General features: G+C 42.9%; 2 protein-coding genes and 1 pseudogene across 2 annotated transcripts in view; all 3 read left to right on the forward strand.

The window, feature by feature from the left end:
- Positions 1–9,701, forward strand: part of chrna5 (cholinergic receptor, nicotinic, alpha 5) — an 11,698-nt gene extending 1,997 nt beyond the window's left edge. Inside the window, exons 3-8 of the mRNA XM_062548935.1 lie at positions 4,034–4,185; positions 4,524–4,568; positions 5,833–5,942; positions 6,890–7,067; positions 7,314–8,018; positions 8,253–9,701. Of these exons, the coding sequence (XP_062404919.1) occupies positions 4,034–4,185; positions 4,524–4,568; positions 5,833–5,942; positions 6,890–7,067; positions 7,314–8,018; positions 8,253–8,411 (1,349 nt within the window). The 3' untranslated portion in view covers positions 8,412–9,701. The remainder of the gene's footprint in view (positions 1–4,033; positions 4,186–4,523; positions 4,569–5,832; positions 5,943–6,889; positions 7,068–7,313; positions 8,019–8,252) is intronic.
- Positions 9,702–13,011: 3,310 nt separating this feature from the next.
- On the forward strand, positions 13,012–14,504 carry LOC134095585 (UDP-glucuronosyltransferase 2B31-like; annotated as a pseudogene).
- Positions 14,505–17,304: 2,800 nt separating this feature from the next.
- LOC134095536 (UDP-glucuronosyltransferase 2B31-like) lies at positions 17,305–22,101 on the forward strand. The gene is made up of 2 exons (XM_062549140.1): positions 17,305–17,342; positions 20,496–22,101. The coding sequence occupies exons 1-2, from the start codon at positions 17,335–17,337 to the stop codon at positions 22,099–22,101; spliced, it is 1,614 nt and encodes a 537-aa protein (XP_062405124.1). The 5' UTR covers positions 17,305–17,334.
- Positions 22,102–23,392: the final 1,291 nt, after the last annotated feature.

Here is a 23,392-nt window from a genome sequence, read left to right on the forward strand (position 1 = left end):
ACATTCCCAACTGATAAGCAAAGTGTGGAGAATTTGGGGAGAATAAGGATATTTCACCCACTGAACAGTCATATTGCTGATCAGATAAAGTGTTTTGATTTTGCAGACAAAATGTTATTTAAAGATGTAAGATGAGACAAAAAAATGGTTGTAATGACTATGTGTTTTACACTCTTCAAAGTCTACCTTGGAATTTGCAAGAAAGAAAAAAAATGGCAGGATATACAGACATATAACCTAAGCACTACACAGACCTACAAAGAGATTTGGCAGTTTTACAGTGAGAGTCGAGCCCTAAGGCTAATCTGCTGCAGGAACACCTCGGTCTCTCTCTCTTTCTCTCTCTCTCTCTTGGTCTCTCTGTCTTTCTTCCGTGCTCACTCTTAAGACCTTACACTAAACTCCTCTCAAATGACCAGCCTCATGACCCATGTAATAATTATACTCACAGAATGAAAACGCTTTCTCACAAGAACTCTTAAGAGTGCTGGATCAAGAGGTAGACTTCCAGAACTCAGAACTGACCACTGCCATGAGTCTACTGTAACTGCTGGCAATTATTCAGAAGTGATAAACACAACACCATCATAACAACAACAACAACAAAACTATTTCACAAACAACGCTTATATGAGGTGTTAAAATGTGCCCCTTAAGCATATGCTGTATCTTGCAAAGGGAGACAAGGAAAGTGATCTATTGACAATTTGAAATTGCACTGTGTTTCTACGAGTGTAGCTGGATTTCCTGGGCTGAGAGGGTACAGCAGCTTGTCCAGTCCAGACAGCAGCATTACTCATTCCTCTGGACATGCAGCGCTGAGGTCGGCCTCACAGGAGAGCAGGGAGAAGGAACACAATACAATCCTGAGTCTGTTCCACATGACCGCTTTCTGATCTGACCTGCATGGCAGGAAGCAGAGCAGAGACTGTGGTACAGTAGCACTCATAAGACAGTCCGTTTAGGGCCTAATAGGATGTTTGTTATTTTCCTGCTGGCTTAGAGCCACACGTACAGACAAACAGCATAAGTAGTTTCATACAGTGTTGAAAGGGGTGTCAGTCGGTGATTGATTTTACTTAGTGGTGATCTGCACATACTGGATATCTTTGAAAGATCCTGAAATATTATTCTGTCAGCTGACAGCTGTGTTGCTGCGGTCCATCACTGAATTTTATGGAAATGTTTTGCCCTAGACGACAGATCCCCAGTAACAAATTAGATTTTGTGGCTAACAGTATTATACTACTGGTCAGTAATGTATTTTCCTGCCTAAGCTATTAGTCATTGTCATTAACTCGATTATCACACAGACTATGCCCAGATCGTATCAGTGGGATTTAAATATTATACTTAGAGTATACTTTTTTCCACACAAAATATTATATATTAGCCTGATTACAAAGGTGGGGAGAGCAGCATATTGATATACTGTACTCTAAGGGAGAAATAGCTGCACAGTGCATTCTAGATAGTATATTTCAGAGAATTAAATCAAGGAACATCCTGCTACTGATCACATGAAGGATGCAGAAGACAGTCTGATGCCAGCATGAATCTGCGCCAAAGGTTTGAATGAATCTCACCAGGCGAACAACGCAGGAGGAATGGAAGGTCACTCCTTCCTGAATGTTCAGCAGTCAAACCCCATGCTGAGAGACCTCTACTGCAGCACTGAGAGAGTGATGACGCCCTCAGTGTTTTTGTGTGCTTTGCTCTTATACTGCAATGAGGACGCAGAGGTTATTCTAGCACGCCTGGGTATTCTGGAGCTAAAAGAAAGGGCTCTTCCACATCGCTCTTGCTGTCGGTAGAATTCCCTTTTTAATGAAAATGAGAAAAACGGGGGTTTGGGAGGTGTGTGGAGAGATGATATATTTGCTAATCAGTTGCACATTGATCCAGGAGGTCCAGAAATGTACCCTATTGACCCACCCTCCTAATGGGGCAGAGCTGGAGTAGAGACCAGTGCTGGACCTTCACCAGGGCCCAGTCAGCCAACCTTGAGATTTATAGCGGATCCGAGTGCATGAGAAATGAGCCCATATGCATATTAGGGTCGATTTATGACAGTTCTGATTTAACATGTTAAGAACTGCAATCAATAAAGAATTTTTTGCTCTCATATTTGGTCTTCCAGTGACTGACCACTGCAATATGAGTTCTTACCCAAATCAAAGGCGGTGCATACTCTCTCTCTCTCTCTCTCTCTCTCTCTCTCTCTCTCTCTCTCTCTCTCTCTCTCTCTCTCTCTCTCACTCACACACTCACACACACACACACACACACATACCCCCCCCACACACACACACAAAAACAACAAAACAACAGCCTGGATCACATAAGTAATTCATATCACTTTTTGTTTTTCCCGGGTTGGTCCTCAGACACTGAGACATCCGGCACCCGATGGCCATTGTGTTGGGGAGTCGGGCTGAGCTGTCTGTGCATTTAATACCTCTAGCTGACAGGTTGTCCTTGAAGCGCCACACGTCTCCCATCTTTCATGCAACATCTGTGATTTAAAACGCCCCCAGCCTGTACTCACCCATCTCCTCTGTGAAATCTCTATGGGCAGGCATCAGGCTGCTGCCACTACTTGCCAGCGCTTGCTTGTACACACAGTATGTGACCTAATACTGCCGACAACACGTTGCATATCCATCTCCCACTGCACCGGTGTTAATTAATGACAGCAATGCATCTCTCCCTGTGCTGTAATGTACTTACAGAGACTATAACACACTGGGCTTTCTTCTGGCTAATCCAATTCCAGGAAGCCAAAGAGGCAAATGAAATGAGATCAAGGGATGGGGCTGCGTTTCAGGCCTTGGTGTCGAGATCCAATCAAATACAGCCGGCTGAAAGCCATTAGTGTAGGCTGATAGCAGGATCATTAAAGTCACAAACACACACACACACACACACACACACACACACACAGACACACACAGAGAGCATAATACAATAAAGTCCTTATTAGTTGTCCATATTCTGAGCTATTTTTGTACAGCAGAGAGAAACAGGAAGCCTTAGTATGTAGGTGTGCAGGCCTGATAAAAATAATAATAATAAAAAAACCTCCTTGCGTATTGTTGTTCGTCATTTATTATCACATGGACAGATGATCAATTCAGAATGTTCTGGATGAGTTTGATCAGGCACTACTCCCATGCTTCTATAATTCACATTTACCCCTCAACCCCAAAAGGATGCCAGCGAGCTCAAATCATGTGGCTGACCCTGAGGGAATACTATTTGACAGATGTTTCACTCTCCATGGGGAAAGGGAAGCGTGTTCCACATTTGCTAAATTATGATCCAAATTGAGTTTGTATTACTGTGACGAACCCGACACTCACATGTTTGGGGAAAAAAAGGATACTGTAGCTGTAGACCTAACACCAGCATGCAAAGAGTAAACTGTAACATAAAGACATAAAATAATAGACCTTTGTCATAATATTATTTTCTGAAGCACAAATTACAGAGACAGATTACTGTCACAGATCACAGATTCATTTGTGATCCCAGGTAGATCTAGTTGTACATACTCAGTGTTCCATGACTGGATCTAAACATTCGTAATGTGGAAGTCTAGCAGTTGATTTTGGGCGTGGGGACTTGCTGCTGTGCTCTCTGCTGTGACTGTGTAGCTTTAATCAAAGATGCAATTTACTGCCCGTTGGTCAGAAGATGAATGGCGTTATTGACAAAGTGTCATGTACAGGGTACACAAGTCACTGGTCATTGTTTTCCCTGTGAGCACGTGGTTGTTGTGCTGGCCAAATAATTAGATCTTTGTTTGGAGATTTCCATCCATCCTCTCTCTCTCTCTTTCTCTCTCTTTATCTGCCTCTCTCTCCCTCTCTCTCCCCTCCTTTCATCAAATTGTTAAGTGTGATTGAACATAAATAATCGAAGTAAAGTTTCTCTCTCTCTCTCTCTCTCTGTGTATGTCTCTTCCTCTCGCCTCCGTAAATGTGATTGAGCGTAGATGTAATTGAGGTAGAGTTTCTGTGTCTCTCTGCAGAGAGCCCCAAGTTGTCCTCCTATGCCAGGACAGAGGACCAGCTGTTCAAAGACCTCTTCGGCACCTACCAGAAGTGGGTGAGGCCTGTGGAGGAGCTCAACGGAACAGTGAGGGTTAAATTTGGCCTGGCTATCTCACAGCTCGTCGACGTGGTGAGGAAGTGACACATGGCATTTACACGGCCTACACACGCACATACACGTTTGTAATGAAGCATAAAGAGGCAACACAGTCGTTCATGATACCTATCAAAACAAAGCTGCATTTGCAAGCTGTTTTATTGTGTTTTTTATGTCTGTTGCCCTTGACAGAGCCAAGCTCATTACAGTAATGTATCACTGTAATTTCTTTTATCCCTGACAGGGACATTAGTGATTCCGGCTGGGGCTGAGTGTTATTTCTTGGAGTAGGTGCTCAATGACCTTTATTCGTCTGCGCTCACTGATATATTTAAAAGCTCTCTCCTGTGACAATTTGCCTTCCTCTCCAGAATGAAAAGAACCAGCTGATGACAACAAATGTCTGGATGAAACAGGTACAAACATTAGGTGTCCCTTTTAAAAAAGGCAGGGCTCGACTACAGGCATGTTAACAACCAATATGTATCCATTTGTGTTACGTTGGATTTTATGGGCTTTTGTGTCTAACAGAGCCCTCTCCCCAATTTACATCCACCACTCCATGCTCTTTTAACAATCATCTGCAGCAGACTATGGTATTTAACGACGCGTTTGCTTTAATCTTCCATCCATCCCATCAGGCTGCCCACCCCCACCTTCACACCAGCAGCGCGCACAGCACACCCACCCCCCACGCTGCAGTCTGTCTGACAGCTTTATTCATCTGCCGAGATTGCCTGTGCCCTCATTGGCCAGACAGACATCAGTCCCCTGCAGAGAGGTCGATGGGTCACTTGCTGTTGAGGGCGATGACAAACAGTCCCCCACAGGGCCAACAAGAGAGAGAGAGAGGGGAGGGGAGAGAGGGGAGGGAAGTGCTTTCGAAGGAGTGCTAACAGATTAATAGATTTAAAAGACACACACATACACGCATACGTATCGTGGTGTTTGATTCATGTGAGGTTAGCAGATCTTACTGATAAAGGAAAGATGATGTCTTTGTTTGACATGGACCTTCTTTAGTTGCCATGCACAGTTCAGTACAAAGAGACATACCTAGCGTTTTCTCGAAAAACCATTTGACTTTAGTTAAGAATTAAGAATTTGATTTATTTGAAGACATCCTGAAAACAAGCAAATTTGCCTGCCAGTGCATTAAGCAAATATTTCCTAAAAACAAGCAAATTTGTCTTAATAAGAAATCAGGTCAAGTGAAATCAAGTCAAAGGGTTCTTAAATTAAAGAAGAACTTCTTTAGCTGCCTGAGGATGTACAGTGAGACAGCACTGCTGGGTCTTTTTACTGTAATTATGTGGTAGGCATCATTTCTCTTTTCAGATACCTGCTCATGTAGCCTATGTGCTAGGGAAGTTGAGAGTCTGTCAGGAATATATGGATGGTCAGGGATATGGACTGGTGGTTTGACCTGGTCCGCTCTACAAATATTTGAAGAGTTGACATGCAAAACCCTCTAGCGATAACAATGGTCTGAAATATCAATTTGTTGGTAAAAACCTAGGAGCCTGAAAAAAGAAATCTCATATGCAGCACTTAAAGATGACCCAATTCATGTCGGTAATACATAATAGGCATCCTGGTGATATGTGACTGCTAGTTTAATGACTAGAGGTTAAAGTCATAGGCAAGGGGGAATCATGAAAAATGTTGATGTTTTGGCAGGAATGGATAGACATGAAGCTCCGCTGGAACCCTGACGAATACTTGGGCATTACCTCCATCCGAGTCCCCTCCGATTCCATATGGATCCCAGACATTGTGCTTTATGACAAGTAGGTGGCGCTATTAGCTTCAGGATGAGTGAAGCCCTTCAGATACCAACTCCTTCCAATTGGTGTTGGCTTAAATCATTTCCAGAGAGAATGAATTCATTTGAACAGTGTTGGACAGTAATAGCCTGATAAACCAGCCTAAATGGATTGGATGTCTAATTTAGTCTGGCTCCGATGAATGGATACAACGGAACATTGTTGATGAGCACAACCCGTTGTCTTTCAAACCGTGTCTGTGCCTATAGGCCAACGCTCCCTCAAAACCCCGCCCCAGAGCCCTCTGCCCCGCCCGCGTTGATTCAAAACACATCTCTGCGTTGTGATTGGTTTAGTTGCCATCTGCCAGATTCAGGGCAGTGTTTTCAAAATGTACAGTGGTCCGAGGCCAGACCCAAATGCAGGCAAAACATTTTGCCGTCCAGCAGTTGGCGCTGGTTTTCCAGGCTAGGACAGTAACACATTACTCAGTATTACATTAACACAGCTAATACACTAATACTGTATATTAACATAGCTGATCGATCGATAGGTCTGGTGTAGGCTAACAAGTTGAGAGGCCAATTGTTTATTTATTTATTTATTTTAAAAAGGCCAAAGTCAAATCACCCAATTTGTGTATTATTCCACATGCACCTTCATAAGCAGCAAACTCAACTAGAAAGCCTAGTAAAAATCAATTAGCATTATCCTTTACCTAATTCACAGAGGTCAATACACTTTCCCTGGCAAAAAAGAAAATCTATTTCTTTGATTTCCTTTAAGGTTTGATTTTTCCTCATTGTTCTCGTTGAGAAGCTACAATAATGCTGTACTAGTATAACAAGAAGAACACAAAGAAATCTGATCATTTCCCAGTGCCGTGAAACAAATGTATTTCTTTACACAGCAAGTTAATTTGGCATCCCTGAAAAATAATACTGATGCAAAGTTGCTGTTTGCTCTTGCAGTGCAGATGGTCAGTTTGAGGCCACAGTCACCAAAACCGTGGTAAGATACGACGGTACCATCTCCTGGACCCCCCCTGCCAATTACAAGTCCACCTGCACCATAGACGTCACTTTCTTCCCGTTTGACCTTCAGAACTGCACCATGAAGTTTGGCTCCTGGACATACGATGGCTCTCAGGTTGAAACCCCTCAGCTTTATCTGATTTTACTATTAGTCTTTACAATGGAATAAAAGTAACTGAAATCATGTGGTGTCTACCAGTAAAACATAAATGTGACAAAAAACTTTTCAATTCATCACAGTAGCCACCATGATAACATTTGCCAAAGCTTCAACCACTAGATCCAGAGAAGATTGATTGCTGGTTTTGAGACACTTCCTGTTTTGCTCTGCATGATTACTGATTGTATCTTTAACCGCTAGGTGGACATCGTCCTGGCAGACGTCCATGTGGACAAACGGGACTATTTTGACAACGGCGAGTGGGAGATCGTCAAGGCAACGGGCAGCCGAGGGCTGCGGCTGGACGAGAACAGCTACTACCCCTTCATCACCTACTCCTTCCTCATCCGCCGGCTGCCGCTCTTCTACACGCTCTTCCTCATCATCCCGTGCATTGGCCTGTCCTTCCTCACCGTGCTGGTGTTCTACCTGCCGTCCAACAGCGGTGAGAAGATCTCCCTGTGCACCTCGGTGCTCGTGTCCCTCACCGTCTTCCTGCTCGTGATCGAGGAGATCATCCCGTCCTCCTCCAAGGTCATCCCGCTCATCGGCGAGTACCTGGTGTTCACCATGATCTTCGTCACGCTCTCCATCGTCATCACCGTCTTCGCCATCAACATCCACCACCGCTCCTCGTCCACGCACCACGGCATGGCGCCCTGGGTGCGCCGCATCTTCCTGCACCGCCTGCCCAAGCTCCTCTGCATGCGCAGCCACGTGGACCGCTACGCCACCACCACTAGTGGGCAGCAGCGAGCAGCCCGGATGGGCCTGGGGGGCTTCACCAAGGGGCTGGCACAGGAAGACACCACCCCACTGCTCTCCTCCAGGAACAACCTGCAGGCTGCCCTGGACTCTATTCGCTACATCACTCAACACGTGGTGAAGGAGAATGAAGTGAGAGAGGTGAGGCATCGGACCATTGTGAGCAAATATCTTTGTCTGTGAAAGTCTATGTATTGGTAAATCCTATGTGAAATACTATATATTATCTTTAAATGCAATTATGGCAGTTTCAGGAGATAATTTATCACACTCTGTGTGATCTTTAAAACCACTGTTCATGAGTCAGTGTTTTCACAGAACAGTAAAAAATACCTCACCTTTGGGTGTTCATGGTTGTCTTATTTCCTTTCTCAGGTGGTCCAGGACTGGAAGTTTGTTGCCCAGGTTCTGGACCGAGTGTTTCTGTGGGCCTTCCTGCTGGTCTCGGTTCTGGGTTCGGCCCTTCTCTTCATCCCCGTCATTTACAAGTGGGCTAACATCATCGTCCCAAGCTACAATGACATCAGCAGTTGAGACGCATGCCTGGGATCATACTGAGATTGTAACACACTGTGGAGTACGCCAATAACATGCTGGTGAACCAACGCATCCAAAGCACAAGCACCGTATACCCTGATGATGCTCTTCTTCAACTGGATCTCAGAGTTCTCAGTGACAGAAAGCTCATAATGTGTCTCACTGTAACTAAGCTGCGTTCATTCAGGCTGTGTTCACTACAGGCTGGCGGTGTGTTATGTACCAGCGCACTATTTTTTTGTTATCATGGGCACCCGAATCAACGTATGTCAACAGAAAGAGACAGACAGCTCTATAAATGAGGTGGTTTAAGAAAGGTCGCATCAAAAAACATGCTATGTCAAAGTGGACCAGCACCCATTTACCAAAATGGCAGAAAAGGTCACTGGATTGATATGCCTGGAGAATTTTTCCTTGTGATCAAGAAGTGTCATGACTGTAGTGTATCTGACCTGTTTGGATAATATGATGGATTTGGATGGAATTAACAGCGTAGCCTTTTGAATTCAGAGAAATTCTCTAAACTATTTTTGTCTATCTGTCTGCTGTGTGTGTGTGTGTGTGTTCTAAAAAACAGTGTCGCTGCCTAGTCTTGGCTCAATTGAACACATTTGGACCGAACCATACATTATATTTCAGTCAATGAATAATGGTGTTTTAGGAACATGGGACTGTGGAGTGTATTTGATTGGCTTAAATACCAATAGCCTTTCACCAGGATGAACGTCTGTACTTTTAATGTAGACAGGAGAGTTTAGAGAAGACATTTATGATATTTAGCTTTTTAAGATTATTTTGACTAGTGTGTTGGGGTGAGTCTGGGTGCAATTGTGTCAGTGAGGATTTGGTTTTCACACAAGGTACTTGTGGGATGTCCACCCATTGCTTGACAGTGCGCTGACTGGAAACTATGGAAACTATGCTCTCCTTACTTGCCTTTACAGGATTTTGCCTTGTTGTTGTACACTTCAAATGTAATGCTATATGGAGCAGGTATTTTGTCAAAACTCTAGGAATTGCTCCCGGAGTTCACTCATGTTCCACCCAACGAATAATGAATGTATCACTGTTATAAAACAACAAGAACACAAACATAAACAATAGTGAATGTCACATGATTACATTCTGTATCGTCCTGCAAATACAGCTTTATTCATAGAGATGTCTGTTGTTGTTAGATATGTGGAACACATACAGTATAACACGCTGATAAAAGCAACATTTTTGTCAGTCTTCCCAAAGACTCCCTTACGGTGTCCTAAGTGAAATTATAATAAAGCTATTAAATTATTCAGTTTGCCTTCTCACAAGATGAGATCCCTGTGCTGCGCTCAGCCCGTCATGCTTTATTTGATAGTATCCAATATTGTGTGTGTGTGTGTGTGTGTGTGTGTGTGTGTGTGTGTGTGGTGCAGTGCTGTGCTGTGCAGCCATACTATTTTCCATTTGAAACAGCTGTAGTCATAGTCATCATCAGTCATGGTCATATTTTTTTTTATTAGAAACCGTTGCAAGCACTCTATAATAATAAAGCATCTCATCACAGGCACCCAAAAGTTAAGTGTGTAGTCAACAAGCAGACTAAAATATCAGAGAGAAGAGAGGGTTTAAGAGATTGATAGGTTTAGCCTACTTTTAATGGGGGGGAAAATCACAATAAAATCAAAAAAAGAGAAGAAAAGAATAGCGACAGACTGTTTCACAGTACAACGGGGTATAGACCTCCAATAGAACTGTTGCATAAACTCTAGCTAACTCATAACTAGCTCATAGCTATTGCTCTTTCACTTACACCTACATACACCTACACCAGATACTGGGATACACTGGAGTGCTGTCAGTCACATAGAAAACCCAAAGAAACAACAACAGGGCAAAATGGGTACCCCTAGTGGTGAAAGAATGTCAGAACAGTAACAAAGAGTAAAATACTTGATAACTTACTGTACCTCCTCTATATCCTCCTGAGACCCGGCAATTCATTTTTGTCCTTTGTAGTGGACAAAAATGGTCTAATAAATGAAATACCATTCATGCCAACTATTTCAAACCTTTTGTACTCTCAAGAGAACATCCTGGGCTTTCTGGTGATAGCCTACCACAATTATGTGGGTTGGGTTAAAGGAGAATTCCAGTGTGAAATTGAGCTTAACTGTACCGAAACATGTTAAGGTGTACTCACACGTGTTGTAAGACGCACCTTCGCTCACCCCCAGCATTCCAAACTCCTCCGTTTTCAGCCTAGCTTGCAGTAGGCTTGAATCTATTAGATTGGGCATCACGTAGCCTATGCAGCTAAATCGCTATTTTTAAACCATTAAAAAGGTTCCAAGTAACTCCACACTGCATTGGTAGACTTCTGAGGGTCCTGACATTTAAAACGAGATACTGAGAACTTTGGAAATGCACAGGAAGTTTATTAAAAAAAGACTGTTTACAAGCAGTGCCTTCATAGAATCTCTGCGCTGGGCGCCATCTTGGAATCAAGTCGCGATAAGCCGACTGACGAGCACGAACGAACAGGAAGGACAGGGGAACATATTGCTAAAGTAATTCCATAGGAAATATATTATACTGTCTACATGAGCATGATGAGTAACAAAGCTCAAAATGTTTGCAAGACAACAAGGGCTTTTCTACTTATTTCTAATAAATAAAAGGAGATACAGGATAAAAGGGGATCCCTTAAGGTACAATGCAGCACCAAAAGCAGTGTGTAAGCTAGAGCTCTGAGGTTTATTAAGAAATAAGTACATCGTAGGTGAATTTGCCTCAATGTGCATTACCCAATTTGTAAAAAGGTGTATTTTGGGTAACTGATTACTCTATTTACCTGTAAATTATTATTTGCCACTCCTAAAAGTGCTTTCACATTTACAATTTATCCATCAAGCATCCCTTCAGTGTACCTCTGCCATCCTAGGATGCCCTGAACACGAACGTTTCATTCATCTCTTGGGTCTGTGGCCCAGGGGTCAGAGGTCAAATTATGAGAGTTATATGGTGTATACTCTCTGATGTCCTCACAGCATTGCACTTCTTCAACACAAGTTAATAAAGGGAGAGTTTAGTAACCCCTCCCTAAAACCTAGCCAGAGACGGTTTATAAAGCGAGACGATTCATATGAGGGTAAATTCTGGTTTCATTGTGACGCAACTGCCACTCCCATTTAGGAGGCAAACGGGAGGTCCGGTGTCAATGTATTTCTATGGGAGAAATAAACCTGCTATCAACGGGCACCTGCTTCTGCTGCTTCTACACCGTTCTAAACCGATTATCTCGTCACTGATCACGCCCCTTTAGGAGGCGGAAGTGGTGCCATTTCATTCCATTGAAAACCCCCTTTATGATTCATCTTAGTAACTATACGATCTTTGACCTAGCTCTACAGTGTGCCATGTATGCAGACTGGCTGCAACATCGATGAGCCAGGCTCATTATTATGGCCGTCTGAATGCTTATTCAGCCATTATGGCAACACTTCATTATAGTGGCTATCTCTGAAAGCTATGTTAAAAACACTTGAGGAGGAATATCTCACATACTACCTTACACTCCATTGACTTTAATGCAATACTATTACTACACATTCATAATTCCCATAGGGTTAGGACAGTCCCGATGTCCACTGCAGAGGACATCTGATAAAAAAGCAAGTAAGAACATTTTTGGATTTTTTTTTTTGCTGCAACATGTTTCTTTAGACCAAAATACTTAAATCATCTAAAATAAATCTCAAAATTAAAACTTTTTTTCTTCCGGATCTCAGGAGGATATGTAAAAACATATTCACATACACCTGGAAACTGGGTCAAATAATTATTGCTGCACGCATGAAGGTTTGAAGATATGACATGCACAGTAGATATCACCTTTTCTGTTACAGTAGATGTGCAAGTGACTTCAGATCTATTTAATTGATGACGTCTAAAATCACAAATAACTTCTTGCCACAAAAAAACAATCAAAACAAGAAAAAACTGTGACTGTTGCTTTAAAGTGACGTTGCCGAAGTATTTTGTTCTCTGGTTAATCCCATCTTAACATGTCACAGTACTTTGAGCTCTTTTGACCAACAGAAGAAGTGTTATACTCTTGCTGCAGAGTTAAATAAATCTACCCCTCAGATAGAGAACTTTCAGTAGGGAAACTTCTGCCAAGGTAAGTCTGGTTTAGCTCTTCCACATTCTTCCACATTCACATTCACTTTAAAATGAACTGCACTAATATACTTTAATCTAGAATCAATCATGACCAAATGGCAAGTTTCCTTTCATTTTAGAATGTATGCAAATATGCAAATATACAAATATTTACTTTAAATTATGATAATAATCAAAACAAAAAAACTGAGCAAGATATATACTAGTATCAATCATAATGATTATTGGAGAGAACAATGTTCTTTTTTCCCCTATATTCTTTGTGTGGAATTGAAAAAAAAAAAATGAGACAAATTTTTATTTATTTAAATTCAGCATCATGGCAGACGTTATGGTGAGAGGCTCTCTGTCACATCCTCTTCTTCTGCCACTCCTCTTCCTTTTTGTTTCTGGTTGCCATGGAGGGAAGATACTGGTGGCACCAGTGGAGGGAAGCCACTGGGTGAACATGGACATTCTGATCAGGGCTCTACATGACCGTGGACATTCCATCACTGTAGTACGGACAACCAAGAGCTGGTACATCAAAGAAGACTCAACCTACTACAACTCAGTCACTGTTCCTGTCGAGAAGGCGTTTGATGAGGAGTTTGTCAAACCAATTATTCTTCAGCTAATGGACATTGAAAGGGGAAAGAGTTCCATGATAAATTTCATTCCTCTTCAGCTTCTCATGTTCTCAGCCATGTACGATCTCCATGATATAGCCTGTCAAATGGCATCTTTGATGTTTGAGGACAGAGCCCTAATGCAGCGTTTGAATGAGAGTCAGTTTGACCTGGTTCTCACTGACCCCTCATTTGGTGAAGGCATTCTGCTGGCTCACTACCTTAAGCTGCCCTTAGTCTACAATGTGCGGTGGGTTACTGGTACTGAAGGACACTTGCACCTTGCACCTTCACCAGTATCATACATACCAATTACAGGATCAGGCCTGTCCGACAAAATGACCCTCTTACAAAGGGTAAAAAATATGCTTTATCACCTTCTTGTGCTGTTTCAGTTTAGGTTACCGATTCAAGCACAATACCAGACAGTCTGTGATAAGTATTTTGAACCTAGGGTAGACTTTCATGAGCTTGTGCTAGCAGCTGATATTTGGCTGATGAGAGTTGATTTTGTGTTTGAGTTCCCACGCCCCACTATGCCTAATGCTGTTTACATGGGTGGGTTCCAGTGTAAACCAGCAAAGCCGCTTCCTCAGGACCTGGAGGACTTTGTCCAGAGCTCTGGAGAACATGGAGTTGTAATCATGTCCTTGGGGACTTTTGTAAGCGAGATTCCAAGTGACTTGGCAGAGGATATACAGTAGCAGCAGCTTTTGCAGATTTACCTCAGAAAGTAATTTGGAGGCATGTTGGACAAAGGCCATCCACCCTGGGCAACAACACCCTCCTAGTTAAGTGGATGCCCCAAAAAGACCTACTAGGTCACCCTAAAATCAGAGCCTTTGTAGCCCATGGTGGAACAAATGGAGTTCAAGAGGCCTTGTATCATGGCGTCCCAGTACTTGGGATTCCTCTGTTTTTTGACCAGTATGACAATCTGTTACGACTTCAGGAGAGAGGAGGAGCGAAGATGCTAACCATTGCCACCATAAATAAAGACACGTTCCTCCAGGCTTTGCAGGAGGTGCTCCATGAGCCGTCCTACAGGGAGAACATGCAGAGGCTCTCCAGGCTGCACAGGGACCAGCCAATGCAGCCCCTGGACCGGGCCATGTTCTGGATTGAGTTTGTTATGAGACACAAAGGTGCTGCTCACCTGCGCACAGAGTCCTACAAGATGCCCTGGTACTCCTACCACTCTGTGGATGTGGTGGTACTCTTACTGGCTGTGGTTATCTCTGTTGTCGTGATTTCCTGTGTTGTAATCAGATATACATGCGTTAAAGTTTTAAAAATTAAGAAAGTAAAACATGAATGAAGCCTTAACATAAGATTTGATCCAATCTGACTTCATGTTGAGAGGTGAATAAACTGGTGCAACTGTAAAAATGTTGTTTGTCAGATATTCAATGATGTATTGTAATATACTGTATCATGGACGGAAGTCATTTAATAGTGCAAATATAAGTACCTACAGTGGGTCCCATAAGATGCCCTGGTACTCCTACCACTCAGTCGATGTGGTTGTGTTTCTCTGTGCAATGCTGATTTTATTCTCTGCTTGCAAATCTTTTCTAAAGCTTGAAGAAAAATGAAGATACACTAAAACAGTACTATTGCAGATGTTGATCTATAATTGACCTATTGACCTCTACTCAATAGGCTAGCTGATTGTAGAGGAAATTTAAAGATGGTGTCACTGTTAGATTTGCTTTGTGTGATGTTCATCCTATTACCAAAAATAGCGTTGAACTGGTTGGAGCAATAGAAAAATATCCCATCATGTTATGTCTTATTCTAGACAATAAAGGAAGGCACTGGGTCAACTATAGCCTACTTAACACTGAAAAGGCCCCTATCAATATTTTCACAGAGCATTGGGTAGACTTAGTGGAATTCATCAAGGTAGCAGGGGGCATCAGGGTGTGGGATTCTATGTAGGCAATAGGGATGGTGTATTGGGGGGAGGGGGGCTGAAAACATGTGAGTACTGTACACTTTGTATGGTTGGTGCTCAATAAAACATATTTGAAAGAATTCATCAAGGTGCACATTTAACAGATAAAACCCAGCTGAAGAAAATGGAACTCCTTAAAAAAATAATAATAATAATAATAAAAAAACCCCAGAAACAGTGGGTACATCTCGTGGTGAATAAGTGTCAGGGTACTAATCAGAGGTCCTATATTCTGACAACATATCTGTGTGTGTGCCTGTACCTGCTTGCCTGAATGAGTGAATGATTTTATGTGTGTGTGCGTGTGTGTGTGTGTGTGTTTAGGGCTTTGTGTGTATGCCTGTGAGTGTGTGCATGTGTGTAGCTTAAATGGCCCCCATGAATACAATTCCATGAAACTTGGCATGCATTCAGATGGCATCATAATGACTCTACACTTCAAATTCTGTGCAGCTTTGAACCTGTCAGCCAAGGACACCTGCGGTCACAATGCCTCGTTTTTGGCTTTTCATGTTTACGTAACAGGTGGTGCCATACCTCAAATGAGTGGATATGGGATGAGTTGACACGGCCCCTGCAGACCAAACTAATTTGGTCATCCTAGGCCCTAGGGTTCTGGAGATATTCCCAGAAAACCCTGCCCTCCTTTCGGGGGCCTGTTATGGCAGGTGGGCAACGGATCAAAAAGAAAAACAATGGTTCTGTGTCATCCTTGTGGGGCTACATGCCAAGTTTTGTGCAGCCCAGTCTTTCTGAGTCCAAGGAATCGTTGACGCAAAATTACTAAAGAAAAAAAAAAGATAGAAACCCCCTCCTATATGACCGCCGCTTCACTTGTCAAACATGTTTTAAGGCTCTTACAAGCAACAGACATTTGATTTGTTGACAGAATTTCACCCTCTTGAAATTCTCTCAATCAGCTGACGTTAAACACTGGGAATCGTTTCACAACAAAACAGCATGTTCTCTCAATATACAGGAAATCTGGCAATGACATCTCCCGGGCTCCATACCCCCTAATGAAGTGTGTCCAATTTTTTTTTTTAAGTATATTGTTTGGCCTATTTGCCTTTATTACTATAGGACAGTGAAGAGGTAGACAGGAAACATGTGGGAGAGAGAAATGCATTGGGATCGGGACATGGCCGCAGGCTGAATCCAAACCTGGGTCCCCGTGGGCACTCGAACCCATATATGGTACGAGCGCAGTAGCCTGCTGCGCCACAGCGCCCCCCCCCCCCTGTGTCCAAACTCTTGATTGTTACTGTATGTAGAAACATCAGAGAGGAGATGTGCACATATACCTTGGAGACTGAATCTCTCTCCCAAAACAGACTACACATGAAATCAAGTCATACTGTAGAAATTAACATCTTCTGTAAGTGAATTACAATTATTTTTCAATTAAGATAATTTAAGTCACAAATGCTGCAGAGCTTGTGAAGGATCATGGTGTGAACATGCTTATCAAGGTGGGGATTATTCCCACACAATAGTTTTGCATTACATTGCAAAATCAAAAGTATTGCAAGGGAACGCAAAACTATTGCGGGGAATGTAAAAACATTCAGAGAGAACGCAAATCGAGCTCCAATAATAGATTTCTACTTTTACAAAAATAATTTCCACCATGGCCCTTTGCCGGCTCCGTACAAATACAATTTTCCAGGCAGAATTTTTTTTTGTAAGTATATTTTTTGGGCTTTTATGCCTTTAATGATAGGACAGTTGAGAGAGACAGGAAGTGAGTGGGAGAGAGCGTTGGGGTGGGAACCGGAAAGGACCACGGGGCGGGAATCGAACCCGGGTCGCCAGCGTTTGGTGCAGGTGCCCCAGCCAGTCGCGCCATGGCTGGGGCCTGAAATATTTTTTTTTGAACAACAGTTCGTCCAAAATGTCTGACTTTCACAACCTAATATGTTAATCAAGAATGTGCAAAACAGAGTTATCAAATGAAACCTCCCGACCTCTGTCTGCTCCGCCTAGCCTGAATTAATTTGTTTGTTCAATGTCCCATTTATGAAATAGAGACACTGCGGCTTTAAACAGACGTTTTCTATTCTCTGGTTTTAAAACTGTATGGTTAACCCATACAGGACATGTCATGGTACTTTGGACAGTACACTGTGTCTGTAGAGTAGATGAATCCAGCTCTCAAGAGTTGCACACTCTCTGCGAGAGAACATACTGTATGCCGAGGTAAGCCCTTATAATTCTGTCCCTACAAGTAGAAAACAAATATCAAACATAAAACTGCAGCATCAAATATTCCTTAATGATAGTTCTTTTTAATGTAGATGTTTGCAAATGTTATACACAATATTACAAAAAATAAGGATTAGATCATAGTAATTGTAGCTCAATCCCAAAGTCTGGACTCACAGACTCACTGACTTTGGTGTGTGTTCTCGCGAAATTCGTAAGGGCTGTCGTAGGGCTGTCCTAATGTCAAATGTCAATGGGTATGAGGGTTTGAGTACACACTTACTGTGCCCTTTCTGTGAGTCTGCATTGTTTAATATGAAAAAACGGTGAAGTGTTCCTTTAAACATCACCAAGGTACCTGTCGTGAAGTGCTGTCCCAATCACAAATACCTATCTGAGCCCATGTGGCCTCAAACACTCACTTACTTAGCAGTTAAGATCAAATCAAAGTCTGATCAAAGTCTGTGAGTCTTTAGTTCTTAGTCCTCAGGGCTCACTTTGGGATTCAGCCTATGTATTTCTTTTCCTTTATTCTTGTTACGACCCGGCTCTAAGCCGCAACATAAAGAGGGAGTCGGGACAACAGAGATCAACTTTAACCAGTAAAGCATTTATTAAAATGAACCAAAAGCATAACCGTTACCAAAAGATGTCTAGGGGAAACTAAAGGTATGTATGCAAGTGTTCATGTGGGTGCGTGTATGCCAAAGTCAGTATGATGTTCAAAGATAGAAAGAGAAGGTGCCAGTGGGAGAGAGATAACCCAAAGGTGCCTGTAACAGAATGTGCCTAACCGAAAAGTGCCCAAATCAAGAGAGAGAGAACAAGCCCTTAAATACCCACACCTTCACCAGGTGTGCATGATTGGCTAATTAGGCCAGCTAGGCCAGCATTTCCCATGCACTGGCCACTCCAGGCCTGAAGGGGCACAGGGGGTCGTAACACTTCCCTCCCTAAAGAAGATTTCCTCCAGGAAATCTGAAAACAAAAATAAATCCTAAGACCTCCTGTGGTCCTAACACTGACATCTCCATATCCTGGGTCGTAGGACATGGGATAGAAAGGTCAAGTAGGACAGATTTACAAAACAATTCAATATAATGTGAATAAAACCTACATCACATCTCGCATGACTTAAAACATCCCACACGGGACGACTGAGATCACCGAGAAGCACGTTACACAACCTGCATCAAAGGCAGCAATCCATGGACCAGCAGACTACACTGCAACCGGGACCATCAAAACACCAATTTACTTGAAGGCTACCAATCTGACAAGTGTTCAGTGGGCGGCACCCACTAATCAGCAACCCATGAGCCAATTAGATGCTGCAAGGCAAAATGCAGACCAAACCTGCACCAACAACTCCATATGGAGCTTTAAACTCCCGAAACACTCTGCAGCTGAAAGATATGATTTAAAAGTCTGCATGACCAGGATAAACAACATTGCATCAACCTGAGCCTAGGCCTCTAAAGTCTCAGTAACAAGTTCTGAGCACATGATCAGGGCCATATTAACCCAATCAGGCTTCGATGCTCATGCTGAGCAGGTGCATCGTTAACACTGCACAGGACAGGCACTTAACTCCTCCCACAGCACCAACCTTAATCTCACCCAATAGTGAATATTTGATCAATTAATCAAAGCAAGTTTACTGACAAGACCAACACAGAAGTACATCAAAACACACAATGGTCTCCACACAGACAGTAAACAACAAACAGTACGAGAGACTACATACAAGCGAACCAATAATAACAAAACATGAGCGGAATACCACATTCCCTCATAAAGTGCTTTGACAAAGCCACAAAACGCTATTCAAAGGTTGCTTAACAGGCATGCAACGTCACTACTGTTGTAAACAGTGAAGGGCCAAGTTACTTAAACACATGAATGACTACTTGCACCAAGCAAGTTACCAAGTCATTCCTCAAATCCTAGCCAACCCTGGCTTAGGCTACATGAGGCTTCACCAAACCTCCACACAAGTAACTGAACAAAAGGCCCTCACTCTCAAACAAAGACAACACAAGTGTTCACTACTCTCCAGGCTAAAATCATTAAACCATCTCTGCAATAGCTACCTGAGCTCATCTACAGTGATGTTTAATATAAGGATTTCACCTGGGTAACAGCAAACTACCACACAACAAACAATCAGCAAACTATACTTATTCCACTGACATACACTAATATACGCACACCCCAAATTAAACTCTAACTTCTGGTGAGAAATCTGCTGGTGTCAATTGACATGATCCACTTCAACACATTAACATTAACAGAGCTCCGGTACCTACCATCAATAAGCTAACCTCACCTGGCTAGTCTTCCAGGGCCTGCCGGCCTCGGGGCGACTGGTTAACGCATAAACTTCGTCACAGTAAAACAGCGCGAATAGCGTGCCCCCAACAGGAATTCGAGATTCCCGACCAGGATTACCTCTCAAAACAATGAACATTAACAAATCAAAATAACAAACAGTACTCCGCAGGAGAGGCTGCAAGCAACCTAGCTGGAGCACTCTTACTAACCGGATTCTGATCAATATCAATATAAAGTAGCTAGGCTACACAATCAAGGACTAAACAACCAGCAAATCTCTCACCTAAAGTCTCCACAGTCCAGACTCCCAAAATGTTCAGTATCTCCCGGACGAGCGCCCAATTTATGTTACGACCCGGCTCTAAGCTGCAACATAAAGAGGGAGTCGGGACAACAGAGATCAACTTTAACCAGTAAAGCATTTATTAAAATGAACCAAAAGCATAACCGTTACCAAAAGATGTCTAGGGGAAACTAAAGGTATGTATGCAAGTGTTCATGTGGGTGCGTGTATGCCAAAGTCAGTATGATGTTCAAAGATAGAAAGAGAAGGTGCCAGTGGGAGAGAGATAACCCAAAGGTGCCTGTAACAGAATGTGCCTAACCGAAAAGTGCCCAAATCAAGAGAGAGGGAACAAGCCCTTAAATACCCACACCTTCACCAGGTGTGCATGATTGGCTAATTAGGCCAGCTAGGCCAGCATTTCCCATGCACTGGCCACTCCAGGCCTGAAGGGGCACAGGGGGTCGTAACAATTCTTTATACTGATTTTTTTTTTAAAATGATGACTTTACTTTTTTATTTAAATTCAGCTTAATGGCAGACATTATGGTGAGAGGCTCTCTGTCACATCCTCTTCTTCTGCCACTCCTCTTCCTGTTTGTTTCTGGTTGCCATGGAGGGAAGATTCTGGTGGCACCAGTGGAGGGAAGCCACTGGGTGAACATGGACATTCTGATCAGGGCTCTACACGACCGTGGACATTCCATCACTGTAGTACGGACAACCAAGAGCTGGTACATCAAAGAAGACTCAACCTACTACGACTCAGTCACTGTTCCTGTCGAGACGGGGTTTGATGAGGAATTCGTCAAACCACTTATTTTGCAACTGATGGAGGTTGAGAGGGGAAGGAGTTCCATTATCAATTTTATTCCTCTTCAGCTTCTCATGTTCTCAGCCATGTACGATCTCCATGATATAGCCTGTCAAATGGCATCTTTGATGTTTGAGGACAGAGCCCTAATGCAGCGTTTGAATGAGAGTCAGTTTGACCTGGTTCTCACTGACCCCTCATTTGGTGAAGGCATTCTGCTGGCTCACTACCTTAAGCTGCCCTTAGTCTACAACGTGCGGTGGGTTACCATCACTGAAGGACACTTGCACCTTGCACCTTCACCAGTATCATACATACCAATTACAGGATCAGGCCTGTCCGACAAAATGACCCTCTTACAAAGGGTAAAAAATATGCTTTTTCACCTCCTTGTACAGTATGAGTTTAAGTTCCCAATTCGAGCGCAATACCAAGAAGTCTGTGATAAGTATTTTGAACCTAGGGTAGACTTTCATGAGCTTGTGCTAGCAGCTGATATTTGGCTGATGAGAGTTGATTTTGTGTTTGAGTTCCCACGTCCCACTATGCCTAATGCTGTTTACATGGGTGGGTTCCAGTGCAAACCAGCAAAGCCGCTTCCTCAGGACCTGGAGGACTTTGTTCAGAGCTCTGGAGAACATGGAGTTGTCATCATGTCTTTGGGTACTTTAGTAAGTGATATTCCAAGTGACTTGGCAGAGGATATAGCAGCAGCTTTTGCAGATTTACCTCAGAAAGTAATTTGGAGGCATGTTGGACAGAGGCCATCTACCCTGGGCAACAACACCCTCCTAGTTAAGTGGATGCCCCAAAAAGACCTACTAGGTCACCCTAAAATCAGAGCCTTTGTAGCCCATGGTGGAACAAATGGAGTTCAAGAGGCCTTGTATCATGGCGTCCCAGTACTTGGGATTCCTCTGTTTTTTGACCAGTATGACAATTTGTTACGACTTCAGAAGAGAGGAGGAGCGAAGATGCTAACCATTGCCACCATAAATAAAGACACGTTCCTCCAGGCTTTGCAGGAGGTGCTCCATGAGCCGTCCTACAGGGAGAACATGCAGAGGCTCTCCAGGCTGCACAGGGACCAGCCAATGCAGCCCCTGGACCGGGCCATGTTCTGGATTGAGTTTGTTATGAGACACAAAGGTGCTGCTCACCTGCGCACAGAGTCCTACAATATGCCCTGGTACTCCTACCACTCTGTGGATGTGGTGGTATTCTTACTGGCTGTGGTTATCTCTGTTGTCGTGATTTCCTGTGTTGTAATCAGATATACATGCGTTAAAGTTTTAAAAATTAAGAGAGTAAAACATGAATGAAGCCTTAACATAAGATTTGATCCAATTTGACTTCATGTTGAGAGGTGAATAAACTGGTGCAACTGTAAAAATGTTGTTTGTCAGATATTCAATGATGTATTGTAATATACTGTATCATGGACGGAAGTCATTTAATAGTGCAAATATAAGTACCTACAGTGGGTCCCATAAGATGCCCTGGTACTCCTACCACTCAGTCGATGTGTTTGTGTTTCTCTGTGCAATGCTGATTTTATTCTCCGCTTGCAAATATTTTCTAAAGCTTGAAGAAAAATGAAGATACACTAAAACAGTACTATTGCAGATGTTGATCTATAATTGACCTATTGACCTCTACTCAATAGGCTAGCTGATTTTAGAGGAAATATAAAGATGGTGTCACTGTTAGATTTGCTTTATGTGATGTTCATCCTATTACCAAAAATAGTATTGAACTGGTTGGAGCAATAGAAAAATATCCCATCATGTTGGTGTCTTATTCTAGACAATAAAAGAAGGCACTGGGTCAAATATAGCCTACTTAACACTGAATAGACCCCTATCAATATTTTCACAGAGCATTGGGTAGACTTAGTGGAATTCATCAAGGTAGCAGGGGGCATCAGGGTGTGGGATTCTATGTAGGCAATAGGGATGGTGTATTGGGGGGAGGGGGGCTGAAAACATGTGAGTACTGTACACTTTGTATGGTTGGTGCTCAATAAAACATTCAGAAACATTGAAAGAATTCATCAAGGTGCACATTCAACAGATAAAACACAGCTGAAGAAAATGGAACTCCTAAAATAATAATAATAATAATAATAATAATACCCCCCCCCCCCCCCCCCCAGAAACAGTGGGTACATCTCGTGGTGAATAAATGTCAGGGTACTAATCAGAGCTCTTACATCCTGACAACATCACAACATATCTGTGTGTGTGCCTGTACCTGCTTGCCTGAATGAGTGAATGATTTTATGTGTGTGTGCGTGTGTGGGTGTGTTTATGTGGGTGTGTGTGTTTAGGGGTTTGTGTGCATGCCTGTGTGTGCATGCCTGTGAGTGTGTGCATGTGTGTAGCTTAAATGGCCCCCAATACAATTCCATGAAACTTGGCATGCATTCAGAGGGCATCATAATGATCCTACACTTCAAATTCTGTTCAGCTTTGAACCTGTCAGCCAAGGACACCTGCGGTCACAATGCCTCGTTTTTGGCTTTTCATGTTTACGTAATAGGTGGTGCTATACCTCAAATGAGTGGATATGAGATGCGTTGACACGGCCCCAGCAGACCAAAATAATGTGGTC

The sequence above is a fragment of the Sardina pilchardus genome, chromosome 11, assembly GCF_963854185.1.
Source record: "Sardina pilchardus chromosome 11, fSarPil1.1, whole genome shotgun sequence".
Lineage (NCBI taxonomy): Eukaryota > Metazoa > Chordata > Actinopteri > Clupeiformes > Clupeidae > Sardina > Sardina pilchardus.